Below are 17,452 nucleotides of genomic sequence, written 5' to 3' on the forward strand. Positions count from 1 at the left end.
TTGTGCTTTGTGGGTTGTGTATTTGAAATGCTATGATTATACTAATGATTGTTTTGTGCGTTGTCTTTAGCCATGACTTCATAGGAGAGTTCAGTACCAGCTACAGAGAGCTGTCCAGAGGCCAGTCCCAGTTCAATGTGTATGAGGTAAGTGTGTGTGTGTGTGTGTGTGTGTGTGTGGTTGTGTGTGTTTACATGTGTGCATGCGTCATGTTTACGTATGTATGTGTGCTTGGTGGAATAGGATATTACAGTGCATTCGGAAAGTATTCAAACCCCTTGACTTTTTCCACATTTTCTTACGTTACAGCCTTATTCTAAAATTGATTAAATTGTTTATTTTCCTCATCAATCTACACACAATACCCCATATTGACAAAGCAAAAACAGTTTTATAGAAATGTTTGCTAATGTATAAAAAAAAAGAATGGAAATATCACATTTACTTAAGTCTCCCAGTCCCTTCCGCTGAAAAACATCCCCACAGCATGATGCTGCCACCACCATGCTTCACCATAGGGATGGTGCCAGGTTTCATCAGACCAGAGATTCTTGTTTCTCGTGGTCAGAGTCTTTTAGGTGCCTTTTGGCAAACTCCAAGCAGGCTATCATGTGCCTTTTACTGAGGAGTGGCTTTCGTCTGGCCACTCTACCATAAAGGCCTGATTGGTGGAGTGCTGCAGAGATTGTTGTCCTTCTGGAACGTTCTCCCATCTGCACAGAGGAACTCTGGAGCTCTGTCATAGTGATCATTGGGTTCTTGGTCACATCCCTGACCAAGCAAGGCCCTTCTCCCCCGATTGCTCAGTTTGGCCGAGCGACCAGCTCTAGGAAGAGTCTTGGTGGTTCCAAACTTCTTCCATTTAAGAATGATGAAGACCACTGTGTTCTTGGGGACCTTCAATGCTGCAGAAATGTTTTGGTACCCCTCCCCAGATCTGTGCCTCGACACAATCCTGTCTCGGAGCTCTACGAACAATTCCTTCGACCTCATGGCTTGGTTTTTGCTCTGACATGCAATGTGGGACCTTATATAGACAGGTGTGCCTTTCCAAATAATGTCCAATCAATTGAATTTACATCAGGTGGACTCCAATCAAGTTGTAGAAACATCTCAAGGATGATCAATGGAAACAGGATGCACCTGAGCTCAATTTCGAGTCTCATAGCTAAGGGTATTATAATAATTTTTATTTTTTTCATACTGGCCCCCCGTGGGAATCGAACCCACAACCCTGGCATTGCAAACGCCATGCTCTACCAACTGAGCTACATCCCTGCCGGCCAGTCCCTCCCCTACCCTGGACGACGCTGGGCCAATTGTGCGCCACCCCATGGGTCTCCCGGTCGTGGCCGGCTACGACAGAGCCTGGATTTAATACCTGTGATGGAAACTTTAGTTTTTGTGCTTTTCTAATAACAATATCTGTGTTCTTTTCATGTGCTTTTCTAATAACCGTTTTCTGTGTTCATGCAAGTGACTGACTGAGCGAATCCTATCTATCAGTATCTGCAATTTGGCAGTACGCCCAGACCCTTGTTTTGAGAATGAAATATATCAGTTTCAAGGTCTCAGCTTAGAGAAGAAGCCTCGTGAGGTATTGGTCTGTCACATGCATGACCCAGTATTGGTCGGTCACATGAATGAAGCAAATGGTAGTGATGAATTAATTATGAATAAGAGAAATCATGCAAATATGACTTGTCTGCAGTATATAAGAGAACTGGTCCTCTGTAGCTTAGCTGGTAGAGCACAGCGCTTGTAACGCCACAGTAGTGCATTCGATCCCCGGGACCATCCATACACAAAAATGTATGCACGCATGACTGTAAGTCGCTTTGGATAAAAGCGTCTGCTAAATGGCATATTATTATTATTAACTCACAGGACTGCCCCGTGAGAGCTCCTGATCAACATGTGTACATGGTGCATTGAGTTGGTTGGAACCTCTCCAGCGCGCTGATAATAAACAATGATTCATTTAAGATTGACTTCGGGTGTCCCTGTGTAAGAATTTCCACGACATACCTTTTAGAATAAGGCTGTAACGTAACAAAAGGAGGAAACGGGGAAAGGGTCTGAATACTTTCCGAATGCACTGTATGTATCTATATACTCTTAACGTCACTCACCCACACAGAAGCACATTTAGTAAATCTCCTCTGGAAAGATTCTTCATGGCATTTCTCCTGAAATTTAATTCACAGAGTTTGACGTAAAAGGGAGTTTTGATGGATGGCCAGCCTCCACTCTCCGTCTCCTAAGATAGGACTGAACAGTTGTTCATTAACAAACAATATTCTGAGTGGGAAGCACACAGGGGAACCCTTATTTTAAGCAGCTGGTGTTTGTCTAATGAGAGAAGGAAGACACACTCAGACAGTGATTGTGTGCTGTCATCCAAGATGCTGTCACTGGGACATGAGAATCTATCATCATTTCCCAAGTCACAGCTCTTGGCTTCCATATTCTCGTTTTTTTCCCTCCACTGTAAATGTTACAATTTAGGAGAGGAGGTTCCACATCACTGCTGTCTGTGTGTTTGTGTGTGTTTGTGTGTGTGTGTGTTCCTTCTTCCCTTAACCATCTGTCCATCTGTTAACAGTCATCACCTAATGCCCAGCATGGGCCCCGATCTCTGTTATACACATTGCCCCTTCACACACACACACAAACAAACACACACACACACACACACACTGCCTATGGTTGTCCATCGTGCCCGATGATCACCATCTTCTCCTTTACTTGTGAAACACACACGCCTCTTGTGAGCAGCTCCTGTCTCCCTGGTCCTCTCTGTCTATCTGTTGACTTGTGAGCAGCTCCTGTCTCCCTGGTCCTCTCTGTCTATCTGTTGACTTGTGAGCAGCTCCTGTCTCCCTGGTCCTCTCTGTCTATCTGTTGACTTGTGAGCAGCTCCTGTCTCCCTGGTCCTCTCTGTCTATCTGTTGACTTGTGAGCAGCTCCTGTCTCCCTGGTCCTCTCTGTCTATCTGTTGACTTGTGAGCAGCTCCTGTCTCCCTGGTCCTCTCTGTCTATCTGTTGACTTGTGAGCAGCTCCTGTCTCTCTGGTCCTCTCTGTCTATCTGTTGACTTGTGAGCAGCTCCTGTCTCCCTGGTCCTCTCTGTCTATCTGTTGACTTGTGAGCAGCTCCTGTCTCCCTGGTCCTCTCTGTCTATCTGTTGACTTGTGAGCAGCTCCTGTCTCCCTGGTCCTCTCTGTCTATCTGTTGACTTGTGAGCAGCTCCTGTCTCCCTGGTCCTCTCTGTCTATCTGTTGACTTGTGAGCAGCTCCTGTCTCCCTGGTCCTCTCTGTCTATCTGTTGACTTGTGAGCAGCTCCTGTCTCCCTGGTCCTCTCTGTCTATCTGTTGACTTGTGAGCAGCTCCTGTCTCCCTGGTCCTCTCTGTCTATCTGTTGACTTGTGAGCAGCTCCTGTCTCCCTGGTCCTCTCTGTCTATCTGTTGACTTGTGAGCAGCTCCTGTCTCCCTGGTCCTCTCTGTCTATCTGTTGACTTGTGAGCAGCTCCTGTCTCTCTGGTCCTCTCTGTCTATCTGTTGACTTGTGAGCAGCTCCTGTCTCCCTGGTCCTCTCTGTCTATCTGTTGACTTGTGAGCAGCTCCTGTCTCCCTGGTCCTCTCTGTCTATCTGTTGACTTGTGAGCAGCTCCTGTCTCCCTGGTCCTCTCTGTCTATCTGTTGACTTGTGAGCAGCTCCTGTCTCCCTGGTCCTCTCTGTCTATCTGTTGACTTGTGAGCAGCTCCTGTCTCCCTGGTCCTCTCTGTCTATCTGTTGACTTGTGAGCAGCTCCTGTCTCTCTGGTCCTCTCTGTCTATCTGTTGACTTGTGAGCAGCTCCTGTCTCCCTGGTCCTCTCTGTCTATCTGTTGACTTGTGAGCAGCTCCTGTCTCTCTGGTCCTCTCTGTCTATCTGTTGACTTGTGAGCAGCTCCTGTCTCCCTGGTCCTCTCTGTCTATCTGTTGACTTGTGAGCAGCTCCTGTCTCTCTGGTCCTCTCTGTCTATCTGTTGACTTGTGAGCAGCTCCTGTCTCCCTGGTCCTCTCTGTCTATCTGTTGACTTGTGAGCAGCTCCTGTCTCCCTGGTCCTCTCTGTCTATCTGTTGACTTGTGAGCAGCTCCTGTCTCCCTGGTCCTCTCTGTCTATCTGTTGACTTGTGAGCAGCTCCTGTCTCCCTGGTCCTCTCTGTCTATCTGTTGACTTGTGAGCAGCTCCTGTCTCCCTGGTCCTCTCTGTCTATCTGTTGACTTGTGAGCAGCTCCTGTCTCTCTGGTCCTCTCTGTCTATCTGTTGACTTGTGAGCAGCTCCTGTCTCCCTGGTCCTCTCTGTCTATCTGTTGACTTGTGAGCAGCTCCTGTCTCCCTGGTCCTCTCTGTCTATCTGTTGACTTGTGAGCAGCTCCTGTCTCTCTGGTCCTCTCTGTCTATCTGTTGACTTGTGAGCAGCTCCTGTCTCCCTGGTCCTCTCTGTCTATCTGTTGACTTGTGAGCAGCTCCTGTCTCTCTGGTCCTCTCTGTCTATCTGTTGACTTGTGAGCAGCTCCTGTCTCCCTGGTCCTCTCTGTCTATCTGTTGACTTGTGAGCAGCTCCTGTCTCCCTGGTCCTCTCTGTCTATCTGTTGACTTGTGAGCAGCTCCTGTCTCCCTGGTCCTCTCTGTCTATCTGTTGACTTGATGTGACATCTACTCTTGCCAGAGCAGTTACTGAACACAACACAAGGGAAACCAGCTGTCACTGTGTGTGTGTGTGTGTGTGTGTGTGTGTGTGTGTGTGTGTGTGTGTGTGTGTGTGAATTCTTTATGGCGTGCATGCACAACCATGGGGGGGATGGGCGCGTTAATGTAAATTGTATTTTACAAGCCAGATGCAATAAAACAGCTAGCCTCACCTTCAAAGGCAAATGTGCCCTTCCTTACTTATTCCCTCCAATCTCCACCAAGGATGCAGAGGGTTATAAATCCAGTGTAAATTGCACCCTCTTCCCTTATAGTGCACTTTAGTGCACCCTATGGGCCCAGGTCAAAAGTAGTGCACTATTAAGGGAATAGAGTGCCATTTAGGACTTATCGGATGTTTTCTCCCCGAGGGTTTGTACGGCCTGCTGACCTCCACACGGTTTAATTTAACACTTTACAGCTCAGATTAAAACATTGTATGCTGCACTTCCCAGTCAAGGATTGCAGCATGGCGTGTGAGTGAGTGAGATAGAGGGAGCATTCCTGGCCTGTGAGATTAATTCCATGACCTCTAACCTTTGTGTATTACTGTGTTATAATGTGTATGTTTGAATTCTGTAATGAGGCTGCTGTTTTGTCCACAGGTGGTAAATCCGAAGAAGAAAGGAAAAAAGAAAAAATACCTAAACTCTGGAACGGTAAGCCACAGCAGACACTGTCCATCCAGTCTCTTTATCTTTATGTTTTTCGCCTCTAGAACAGAGAACTAACACATTGATGTGAGCTTGATTTAGTCATTGTCTTTATTGTAAAGCCCGTTCCATCCTGCCATCCTTGTATCCCTATCGTCTCCAGGTAACACTGCTCTCATTCCTGGTGGATATAGAAGTCACCTTCCTCGACTACATCAAAGGAGGGTGAGTGACACTGCATGCTCTCTCTACAGTGTGAATGCAGAGACGGAGTGGAAGAACCTCTCAATCCTGCATTCCCTCGTTTATTCATATAGAAAAGAGAGAGCAAGAGAAAGGAGAGAGAGAGAGAGAAAAAGAGAGAGAAGAAGAGAGAGAGAGAGAAGAAAGAGAGAGAGAGAAAGAAGAAGAGAGAGAGATTGACAGGTGTGCAGATGTGAAGTCCGGTGTAGGGGGACGTGAGGAGAGTGAACTATGTGCGTGTGCATGTGTGTGTGTTCATTCAGGCCCTCTAGTCCATGGCTGAATGGGCGATGGTGGCTGAGTGTGTGCAGTTCTGACTGCACACGTTCTGACTTTCATAAGACTCACAGGGGAAGGCTACTCAGGCTAGCACTGCACAGCATGGATCGAACAGTGAAACAGGAAGAGAGGGAAAGGTTTAGAGAGACAGAGATGGGGAGAGTCAGAGAATCAAAGACAGAGAACGAGAGTGAGAGAGGTCTGTGAAGAAATGAGAGACACAGAATGGCCATTTTGACAACACTTCTCATCTAAAGGTCATGGATCATGTGTGATATTGTACAACAGGGGTGGGTAGGTAGGGGAGCAGAATAACATGTGGTGCATTGACCCTTACACAGTCGGAGCGCTCTCAGTATTTCGTTGAGCGTTTCCATTGTCAGTGGCAGTCAGAGGAGGAGAGGAGAGTTTTTTTTCAATCGAACACAACATCTCATTGAGATGGAGCTCTTTCCTCTCAGCATGTGGTCAGTCCTATACAGACTGACGTGTAGGAGGTTGTTCCTGTTTTGAGCTGTCGCCTGAGGGTCATCATCACTGGCACTGACCCTCCTGTGTAGGTCAGGAAGTGTAGTCATGTGCTGTCAATGAATCTACCCTCAGGTTACTGCTGTGAATGTGTTCTCAGTCAAATACATGTAAATGAATATAAATAACTAGGGCCGGGACGATACCAGCGGCAAGGAAACAAAACACGAAGCAGATTGAACTACTTTAGGAAAACAGCCCTAACATTGGAAACAAACATCATTATGTTGTCATCCAGAGTCACATTTATTTATTTTCCAAGCTATAGCACACAATATTTGGCATACCGGAGGTTTTTAAAGGACCAAAGAGTTTGGTCTGCTTCGTGTTCACATTTTTGCCTTGGAAAAAATATTTTGCGATACTGGTAAATCGTCCCGGCCATATAAATAACACTGAATGTCAATGAGACAGCTGACGTATGTATGTAGAGGTGGATGTCTCTCCTCCCGTCATATAGGAGTAATACATGACAATCCAGAGGCTGTGTCACAGGTGTAGAGAGGAGTAGGAAGGAGGCAGTCGCAGGTTTAGAACTACTGAATTTATTAAAGCACCATAGCTTAAAGCGGGACAAAACCCACAGTGCAAAATATAAAGTACTTAGGGAAAACAAGCAACATATACAATGACCGACAAAGACAAATGACAGAGGGAGTATATATACAGTGATAGAGTGGGGATTGGAACCAGGTGTGGGTAATGATGACGAGACAAGTCCGGGGTTGATGAGTGAAGGGCGTTTGCCAGCAACAGGTTCGGCAGCAGCTAGAAGGCCGGCGACGCCGAACTCCTGAGCTGGACAGGTGGGGGAGCCAAAGCGAAGGCTGGTGTGACACTGAGATCTCTGACCTATCCATGTGAGAGCTACGTTTACTTCCTCTACCAATCAATAAGGTATTGGCAGAATACCAAAGACTCTATGGATAATAGATGGATATATACTGAACAAAAATTGCAGTTCATATAAGGAAATCAGTCAATTGAAATAAATTCATTAGGCCCTAATCTATGGATTCCACATGACTGGGCAGAGGCGCAGCCATGGGTGGGCTTGGGAGTGCATAGGCCCACCCACTTGGGAGCCAGGCTCAGCCAATCAGAATGAGTTTTTCCCCACTAAAGGGATTTATTACAGACAGAAATACTCTTCAGCTCCCCCACCCCCCGACGATCCCGCAGGTGAAGAAGATGGATGTGGAGGTCCTGGGCTGGCGTGGTTGCACGTCATCCGCGGTTGTGAGGCCTTTTGGACGTACTGCCAAATTCTCTAAAACGACATTGGAGGCAGCTTATGGTAGAGAAATTAACATTAAATGATCTGAAACAGCTCTGGTGGACATTCCTGCAGTCAGCATGCCAATTGCAATCTCCCTCAGAACTTGAGACATCTGTGGCATTGTGTTGTGTGACAAAACTGCACATTTTAGAATGGCCTGTGTAATGATCATGCTATTTAATCAGCTTCTTGATATGCCACACTTGTCAGGTGGATGGATTATCTTGACAAAGGATCAAATGCTCACTAACAGGGATGTAAACAAATTTGTGCACACAATTTGAGAGAAATGTGATTTTTGTGCGTATTGAACATATGAGATATTTTATTTCAGCTCATGAAACATGGGACCAGCACTTTACCTGTTGAGTTTATATTTTTGTTCAGTTTATGTGACCGACCGGCTCGATGCGGTCTTATGTAGCAACATTTGAAATTGTGTTTTTTACATTGGATAAAAGTAGAGACTCAGAGCTAGAAAATTGTATATCATACACAACAGTTGAGGAACAATGTGAAGGTAATTCTGCTTTGAAAGTTCATAAACTTGTAACCCCACTTTTCAAGAAATGGTCCTTGAATGTTTTGGTACATTCAAGGACCTTCTTTGTCTACACCCATTCAGCATCTTTCATACCCTCTTAAACCTTAGCCCCATCCATCTCTTTAAAGATTCACATGTGATGCCATGTGCTAAACAGAGTGAGTAAGGTAGTGTAGTAAACAACCAACTATTTCAAGACTAAAAGTGGTGAAAGTAGTAGCCTACAATAAGGAAAAACTATATCCTAATCTGACTTTGGTGCAGGTCATGTTGTTCTTTACATTACCGTCTCTGGGAAACAGACTATATCAAATAAAATCAAAGTTTGTCACATGCACAGGATACAGAAGGTGTAAAGGGTACAGTGAAATGGTTACTTGCATATTTGCATAGTAGCAATATCAAAAATAGAACGTGTCCAGATAAAAATATTTTATAAATATTTTATAATTATTAGATGATGGTTTCCCAGACAAACTTGTCTAAATTGATGGGTCATGTGAAATAAATGCTGTAACCACCCCCCAGCCACATCTAGATAAGTGGATGTTCATGAAATACAATAGATGGCCGTAATCACCTCCAGACACACCTAGCTAACTTGATGGGTCGTGTAATCATCTGGCGAAGTGGAGTATTTTGTTTAGACATGTAGCTAGCTGGCTAGCTAGCTAAATAATGAACCGTAATCCCAACCCATAGCTACAGTACAAACGGATTGTCATAGCTAGCCACCATGCATGAAATGCTGTAGTATGAATCTGCAGGTAGCTAAAGCTAACCAACTAGGTTCAATGTTAGCTAGCTAGCTACTATTACGCTATAAGTAGCAATGCAAATGGTTTTCTGAGATTCAAATAATATTATTACACAGATCATACACGTAACGTTAGCTAGCGAGCCAGCAAGCTAACGTTCGCTAGCTAGCGAACAGTACGCTTTAACTTGCAATGAAAATGACTTTCTGACAAAATTAGAAACGTATAATATCCAACATTTTAGCTAGACTCTTACCTGTATACATGGATGAACGCCTCATGGCAGCGTGTCTTTTCCATTTGGTTTTGTAGCTAGCGACAGCTTCAGCTTGTTTGGGCCGTTGTGTCAAGTCACTCCGGTTCACACTGACCATGTGCAGAAAGTAGTCCATCACAACGTCTTTTTTTTAAATGATTAATTTTAATGATACACGGATAGACACGAATGAGAAATAATTTTGTTTATTTTTTTAATGTAAAATTTTTTGGGGAATCCTGGCTTTTATTAGCATCCATGAATACACACCACTTTGTAGGCTGAATGTCATTACACTTCATAGATGTCCCTTTCCATTCAAATGGCGGGTGCACTGTTCAGATGATGGACTTATTTTTGAGTAGATGAACGTGCGCAGGTAGCCTACTTAACCTACTTTTTGAAGTGATTTGTTTGACAATCAGATGAAAACATCATGACTGGTTGTGTTCATGACACATTAAAAGGTAATTAAAATTAAATGACATGTCTTTACTATAAAGCCTATTAAAAAAAATGTGTGCACACAGGAGGTCCCGTAAAAAAAAAATTGAGACCCCTCGGATGTCACAGTATAACTTGCACTCTGTAGAGCACTTTCAAGTGAATTTACTGCTGTATACTAATACCCTTATATAAAATCACTGTAACAATACTTTTTGCATTGATTTATGATTTCTTTAAATAGGGAAATGTACCAAACCTAAGCTGAAGCATTTAAGGTGTTGAACTATCATGATTATATTGAAAAAGATCCACCTTGCATTGATTTAAGGTTCAAAATGTTATGGCTCCACTAAACTGGGTCTGTGCCAATTCTAAATGTTCTGGACACGCCACTGCATAGCACCACCTGGAGTTTGATAAATGGCATTGCTGCTATGGTCACAAAATCTATTTTGAGCAATTGTATTAGTATAAAAGAATATCCCCATTATTTTGAGCATACAATATACAGTAGCTCAGTATTTGTATTGTTTATTTTATACAGTGTTCTTTGCTCATCTTTATCAAGGGTGCCAGTAATTACGGACCTGACTGGATGTAACACAATGGCCGTTGGCCACAGTGATATGGAGGTGTGACCATCATTGAATGGACCCTGTGGATGCATGTAATATTGCTCTTTCCATGACGTAGACTGACTAGGTGAATCCAGGTGAAAGCTATGATCCCTTATTGATGTCACTTGTCACTTGTATGCCCCTAGCCAATGTGATGGAGGTCAACAGTGTAACTGGAGACAAGTGTGTAGGAGGCAGGAGTTTACTTTTTTACTCTGCTTATGTGAAATGCATACACACAACTAGGTCTTTCTGAATGTTGTAGAATAAAAAGCACTTTCATAACTCTCAACATTGTATGTTTTTTTGACAGAGTGGGCCAGGGAGGGTGAGTGGTGTACACCGTTGTTTGTGTGACTAAGTGAAGTGGAAAGCAATCTTTTCGCTGTTTGAAGCCTAAATGGACGATAATGGACTATAGTGCTCATGTTTCATAATAACTGCTGCATGCTGAGCTCTTCTCACACAACCTTCTCATACCCCCTCGTGTCTCTGCATCTGTTTGGGCTTGTTTGCTGAGAAACAGCATGTTACTTTAATAGGTTCAATCTACATGGAACAAAAATACAAACGCAACATGTAAAGTGTTGGTCCCATGTTTCATGAGCTGAAATAAATTTTCCATACACACGTATTTCTCAAAAATGTTGTGCACAAATTTGTTTACATCCCTGTTAGTGAGCATTTCTCCTTTGCCAAGATACACCTGACAGGTGTGGCATATCAAGAAGCTGATTAAACAGCATGATCATTACACAGGTGCACCTTGTGCTGGGAACAATAAAAGGCCACTTGTCTCTAGTTTTGAGAGAGCATGCAATTGGCATGCTGACTGCAGGACTGTCCACCATAGCGGTTGCTAGAGAATTGAATGTACATTTCTCTATCATAAACCGTCTCCCATCGTTGTTTCAGAGAATTTGGCAGTATGTCCCACCGGCCTCACAACCGCAGACCACGTGTATGTCATCGTGTTGGCGATCGGTTTGCTGATGTCAACGTTGTGAACAGAGTGCCCAATGGTGGCGGTGGGGTTATGGTATGGGCAGGCATAAGCTCCTGATCCACGCCCCTACCTTTTTTTTAAGGTATCTGTGACCAACAGTCATGTGAAATCCATAGATTAGGTCATAATGAATTTATTTCAATTGACTGATTTCCTGATGAACTGTAACTCAGTAAAATCTTTGAAATTGTTGCATTTTGCGTTTTGTTCAGTATATAATCCCTTTTTCATTTTATTATCTTCTTCTCTTCTGTTCTCTTCTCTTCTCGTCACTTTTCGTCTCTTCTCTCCTCCTCCTCTCCTCCCCTCCACAGCATTTTGATTTTGATTGACACCTGTATGGAGATTCACCTCATTAGCCAAGAGCGTATTGAAGCCCTCATCCTGACAGGTTCTGAGTAAGAGCAGCCATTGTTAGTGACTCACTCCAATCTGCTAATTTTCATTAGTTCGGAAGCCCTTGGAAGTGAATGGAAATGTACTATAAGGATTAGCATTGGAGTTAGCGTAGAGAATGGATGGGTAGTGTGTTGTAAATTCCCTATCTATTCTCCAGCAGCACACAGCTGTTATGTGTGTGTGGGATTGGGACCCTCATTCAGTGTTAATGTATCAACACCAGTTGTTGTATACAAAGGGATTAACACAGTCCATTTCAAACAGAATTAATTCCACCTTCTGTTCTGCTCGTGCTGCTTTGAAGTCGTATTAAGCGTGTCAATGTTCCCTTAATGGTTGCTGATATTTTTTTATGTAGTCTTCTTCTTCCTTCTTCCTTCTTCTTCCTTTTTCTCCTTCTTCTTCCTTTTTCTCCTTCCTTTTTCTCCTTCCTTTTTCTCCTTCCTTTTTCTCCTTCCTTTTTCTTCTTCTTCTTCTTCTTCTTCTTCTTCTTCTTCTTCTTCTTCTTCTTCTTCTTCTTCTTCTTCTTCTTCTTCTTCTTCTTCTTCTTCTTCTTCTTCTTCTTCTTCTTCTTCTTCTTCTTCTTCTTCTTCTTCTTCTTCTTCTTCTTCTTCTTCTTCTTCTTCTTCTTCTTCTTCTTCTTCTTCTTCTTCTTCTTCTTCTTCTTCTTCTTCTTCTTCTTCTTCTTCTTCTTCTTCTTCTTCTTCTTCTTCTTCTTCCTTCTTCTTCCTTCTTCTTCCTTCTTCTTTCTTCTTCTTCTTCTTCTTCTTCTTCTTCCTACTTCTTCTTCTTCTTCTTCTTCCTACTTCTTCTTCTTCCTACTTCTTCTTCTTCTTCTTCCTACTTCTTCTTCTTCCTACTTCTTCTTCTAAACTTCCACAGTGTTGTCATCACCACTGCACAGTACCGTGGTTTGTCATACATTCTCAGAGCCTAGTCCAGTTGAAGCACTCAGGGCTTTAACAATAACACTAGGAATGGATTGCTCTCTGGGTCCCAGCTGTTCAATAGGCATTTCCCATCATATCTCTCCCCTCCTTTCTCATTAACCCAGCCCACCTTTCTCTCTCTCTCTCAATCTCTCCACTCCAGTAACAATAGGAGGATGCTTCTCTGCTCCTCCTAATCTTCTCTACTTACACTGCCATTATTTTCTATTCCACACACACTCACATTCACACACACTCATCTTTCCTCATCTCTCCAGACAAGGTTCTTTCTTTCCCAGACATTTTTATTTTTCTGAGAATTGGTCATCAGCTGGCTCTGTGGCTGGCAGGGGTTTGTTCGCTCTTCCTGCCCGGAGGCAATCTGAAGCAAATCAATGGAGCGCTGTAGAGAAAGGTGCTGTGCTGATCGCCCCTGGTTGATACTATCATATAGGAGACATAGACATTAGTCAGGGTGTGTGTGCGCCTCATCCTCTGCACTCTGATAGCTTCAAAATGGCTCACACTCCTCTACTCTTTCTTTTTAAACCTTTATTTAACCAGGGAAGACATTGGGATTTACATGTTTTTTCAAGTGAGCCCATGTAGTCTCTCTATAGACTGCATTGCCACTGACGGTTGTGGAGATTGGGTCCTAATTTATGCATGAAACAATCAAGTGGGGTCAGATGAGGATTTTAATTAGCCACAGGCACAGTACTAATGACTCCTACAGGGTTTTACCAGGCCTGCTGGCAGGGGCAGATGGATGACACTAATACAATAACACTCCTACAGTAGTACTATTTACTTATTATGAATCACTGCCCATAGACAAGGCTGGAAGGGACAGTAGTGTTGAGTCTTAGTATGTTAGATGTTTGTTTAGCATGAGAAAATCTCTCCCCCCTCTCTTCCCCTTTCCTCCCCCCTCCTCCACCTCCTCCCACTCCCCATCTCCTCTCTTCCACTCTCCTCTCCTCTCTCTGATAATGATCCAGCTAATAACACAGTCAGACATGAAATGGTTTGCTACAAAGTCCTCATAGTCACTTCCTTAGTGATTTCCTGCTTTACTGTTTGTTCCGAAAATCTTACTGGAGAAGAGCTGACTTTCTCTCCGTTGCTCTAATGTTGCTTTTAGAGAACGTTTCAAGGCATTCTTAGCTAAAAAAATCGACCATGTTAAAAGTCAAATTCTCTCTCTCTGTAACTGTTGAAAGAGTAGCTTTTCGGGTTTGAGCTGAGTTAAAGCTGCAATAAGCAGTAGAAACAATAACAAAACGTCATCCCCGCCCCTGTTGCAGTAAAAAGCTTAGGGATGGGGCTGGAGAAATGTAAACTGTCTCAAATTCATAGACAGATCTATATATGCAAGACCTGACCATCCATGATATCAGAATTATAGTTTTAACCATGTTTTGAGGCTATACAGTGTTTGTTAACATTTACTTTGTTTACAAACATTGGTTTACAAACAAGCTTATATGTTGGGTACTGATGGGGGTACAACAGTATATTCTTTAAGAATCAATGGGTACATATAATTAATTTAACAGAAATTGATGTATCAACTGCTGATTGCCCCTTTAAGCTCATAACGGGCTGGCTAGTTTTCCTGGAACGTGCATCGCCAGGGGCAACACCTGTAGCCAATGGGGTGATGTTTCACTCTTACCTCACTGTGCACACTCATCTGTGATTGGTGCAGAAGCTTTGGCTGACCTTTAGCGAGAACCCTCTGCATTCTGATGTGAATAATTAGAATGTATCTCTGAGTTGGATCTCCTCTGATTTACAGTCTCTGAGTTATATGGGAATAACTGAGTAATATTTCATTTCAGACTGGGATACATTTCTCTCACTCCTTTTGTTCTTTCTCTCTCTCTATGCATCTCCTTCCCCTGTTTCTGGCTGTCCTCACACTCTCTGAACGAGGTGGAAACTCACTGTGCGTGTGTGTGTGTATGCGCACGGGTGTGTGTGTGTGTGTTTGAGGAGACATCCATAATTCAGGCTGGCGGGCCACAGTCTGTCTGTCTCCCTCTTGGCACAGAGAGCTGGACCAGATATGACTCCAATACACCGCTGTCTCACCTCCTCTTCTCCTTGCAGACTTGTCCCCCTGTTCCTTTCTCAGAATATTAAACTACTTGTGTCTCCTCTCCACTGACTTCTGCTGCTTACCAATACCCTTAAATATTGAGTGGTACATCTTGGCACTGAATTATACAATGGGAAAAAAGACTTGAATTCATGGAACATGAGTTACATTACAATTCAGTGAAGTTAAAAAATAATCTGTTTGATGCAGGAAAGCCCAGTATAACGTGCACATTGACATACACTAGCAGATTGAACTTTTTACCCCTACACAAATATTGTTTAAGAAATGCGCTCAAACACATTCTTAGCATGCATGCAAACCGAAGCGTAAATTACGGATTTAGACTCTAACCCTGATGCAGCCTCTGACCTAACATGAGGCGACAGCTCCGTACTTCAGGCATCACTCCCCACCCACCCCTTCCTCTCCCAGCAGTAGACCCAGGCTGTGTGTGTCTGTGTGGACTAGAGTAGCGCAAAGCCCGACCTGGGCCCTATCCATCCATACCCGCCTCTTGGCTCCTAGCCTGACCTGAACCACAGGCAACGCAGGCAGAGTGGCTCAGAGCTGGGGAGAGGAGAATACAGAGCCCCTGGTCTGGTTCTCCCCCCTCCCTCACAATGAACAGGCTTTTTCAGGTCTGCTGCACTAACGTGTGTCTGCGGGCTGTGCAGTGCACTCCACATGGCGTCACAGGGTGACAATTCCAATGGTTCCTTACAGTACCTGATCTATTCCAATACAGGAGGTGGTGGAGAAGGCAAGAGACTGTGTGAGCTACAGTGCACGGTACGGCACGCACAGCACACAACAGCACTCTGTGCACTCGCCTGTTCAACCTGTTGTTTGTCTTGACTTGTTGGTAAATACTGTAAGTAGTGAAGGATTAGACAGTTATCTCTCTCTCTCTATTTATATTTTATTTAGTTTCCTCAGGGATCAAGGGAAAGAAGAGTTTTCAACTTGCCTGCTTGCTTGAGCTATGATAATCAGAACATTCTTGTGTTTGCTACAGTTTATTAAGCCAGTGGTTTATGGTGTGTGTGTGTGTGTGTGTGTGTGTGTGTGTCCATGCTAGCGTGCGGCAAATGAATAAATACCCTCTTGCTTTTGCCTTCCAGGACCCAGATAAATTTCACAGTGGCGATTGATTTCACCGCTTCAAACGGTGAGCAACACACACACACTCACTCACACACTCAACACTTCTCCTAATGCTCGACCAGGGCTATTTAAATGTATGCAGATGGGGAATAAAGTTATCTGTAATAGCCCTACTCTATTATTGCAGGTCAGGCTAAAACCTAATGCTGTAAAAGAGATGATAGCTTAGTGGTGATAACAGGAACAAATGTGCCTCTCTTATCCATTTAATGTGTACCTGTTATAGCAAGGCTGGGAGGAAATGGCCTATCTCTTAGACGTTATAGTGTGGTTGACTGGGACTACCATATCTCTTAGATAACAACAGATGGTTCAAGTCAAAATTAGACCCACTGATAACTCATAAGCGTAGGGTTATTGCTGCCTTGTTTTTATTTGACGAAGTTCGATATAGGATATGATATGCAGGAGCTGATGTTATGGATTTGTGTCTAATAGGGCCTTTAAAATATCTCAAGTTAATATGTCACTATACTCATAACCACTACAGCCAGTGTGCTATGAAGTGCTTTTACTAGACACTAGTGAAATTATTCTCCTGCTCATATTGATTATGGAATGATGTATGTCACTTATACTGTACCCACTACCCAGAGTATTATACAGAGGGAAAGAGATCTAACACAGTCTCTAGTGAAAAATACTGTATTATGCTGTCTAAAAGAATCACCATTTTGGTTGAAATCCTAACTACCTTTCTGTATGGGCAAAACTCTGATAACACCCTATTCCACATATAATGCACCACTTTCGACCATAAACAGCATGGGCTAGCAGTGCACTAAATGGGGAATTAATTTTATTATTTGAGACACAACCATTCCTTTCTATATCTGGCTCTGTTGTTCCATTATTGTACCTTGTTATTACTGTCCCATTATTTACCATTACCGTACCTGTTTCCCAGGCAACCCAGCCCAGCCCACCTCCCTCCACTACATGAGTCCCTACCAGATGAATGCCTATGCCATGGCCCTGAAGGCTGTAGGAGAGATCATCCAGGACTATGACAGTGATAAGATGTTCCCTGCTCTGGGCTTCGGAGCCAAGCTGCCCCCCGACGGACGGGTCTCACATGAGTTCGCCCTGGTAAGTGACCTCTAACCCCTGACCTCTACCCCCTGAACCCTGATAAGATGTTCCCTGCTCTGGGCTTCGGAGCCAAGCTGCCCCCAGACAGATGGGTCTCACATGAGTTCGCCGTGATGAGTGAGTGATGTGGTTCAGAGAGGTTGGAACAAAACCTGTGGATGGATAACCCATCACCAGAGTTGTTCAGTCCTGGCTCAGTTGGTTAAATTGTGGGTTTACTCCCTGTATGAACCACATATACTTAATGTGTTTACCATGGTTACAGGCTTGTTTTGTTTACATCTGGTCAAAAGCTGCAGATGCACCCATCGAAGCATAAGCAATTAGACAAGTGAATGAGCAACAAAAAACTAAGCAACCTCCACCTATCTGGCACTCCAGGCAGGCTCAAACCCTCAAAGTTTCAACGTC

The 17,452-nt window shown here is 43.8% G+C and overlaps 1 protein-coding gene across 2 annotated transcripts in view; it reads left to right on the plus strand.

Annotated features, from left to right (window-relative positions):
• LOC311146882 (copine-8) overlaps positions 1–17,452 on the plus strand; it is a 118,288-nt gene that overhangs the window by 91,734 nt on the left and 9,102 nt on the right. For both annotated transcript variants that reach the window (XM_084183497.1, XM_084183498.1), the window contains 5 exons: positions 71–146; positions 5,346–5,399; positions 5,557–5,618; positions 15,907–15,953; positions 16,857–17,038. In XM_084183497.1, the coding sequence (XP_084039623.1) occupies positions 71–146; positions 5,346–5,399; positions 5,557–5,618; positions 15,907–15,953; positions 16,857–17,038 (421 nt within the window). The remainder of the gene's footprint in view (positions 1–70; positions 147–5,345; positions 5,400–5,556; positions 5,619–15,906; positions 15,954–16,856; positions 17,039–17,452) is intronic.

Source organism: Coregonus lavaretus (assembly GCF_964263955.1).
Source record: "Coregonus lavaretus genome assembly, chromosome: 19".
Taxonomy (NCBI): Eukaryota; Metazoa; Chordata; class Actinopteri; order Salmoniformes; family Salmonidae; genus Coregonus; species Coregonus lavaretus.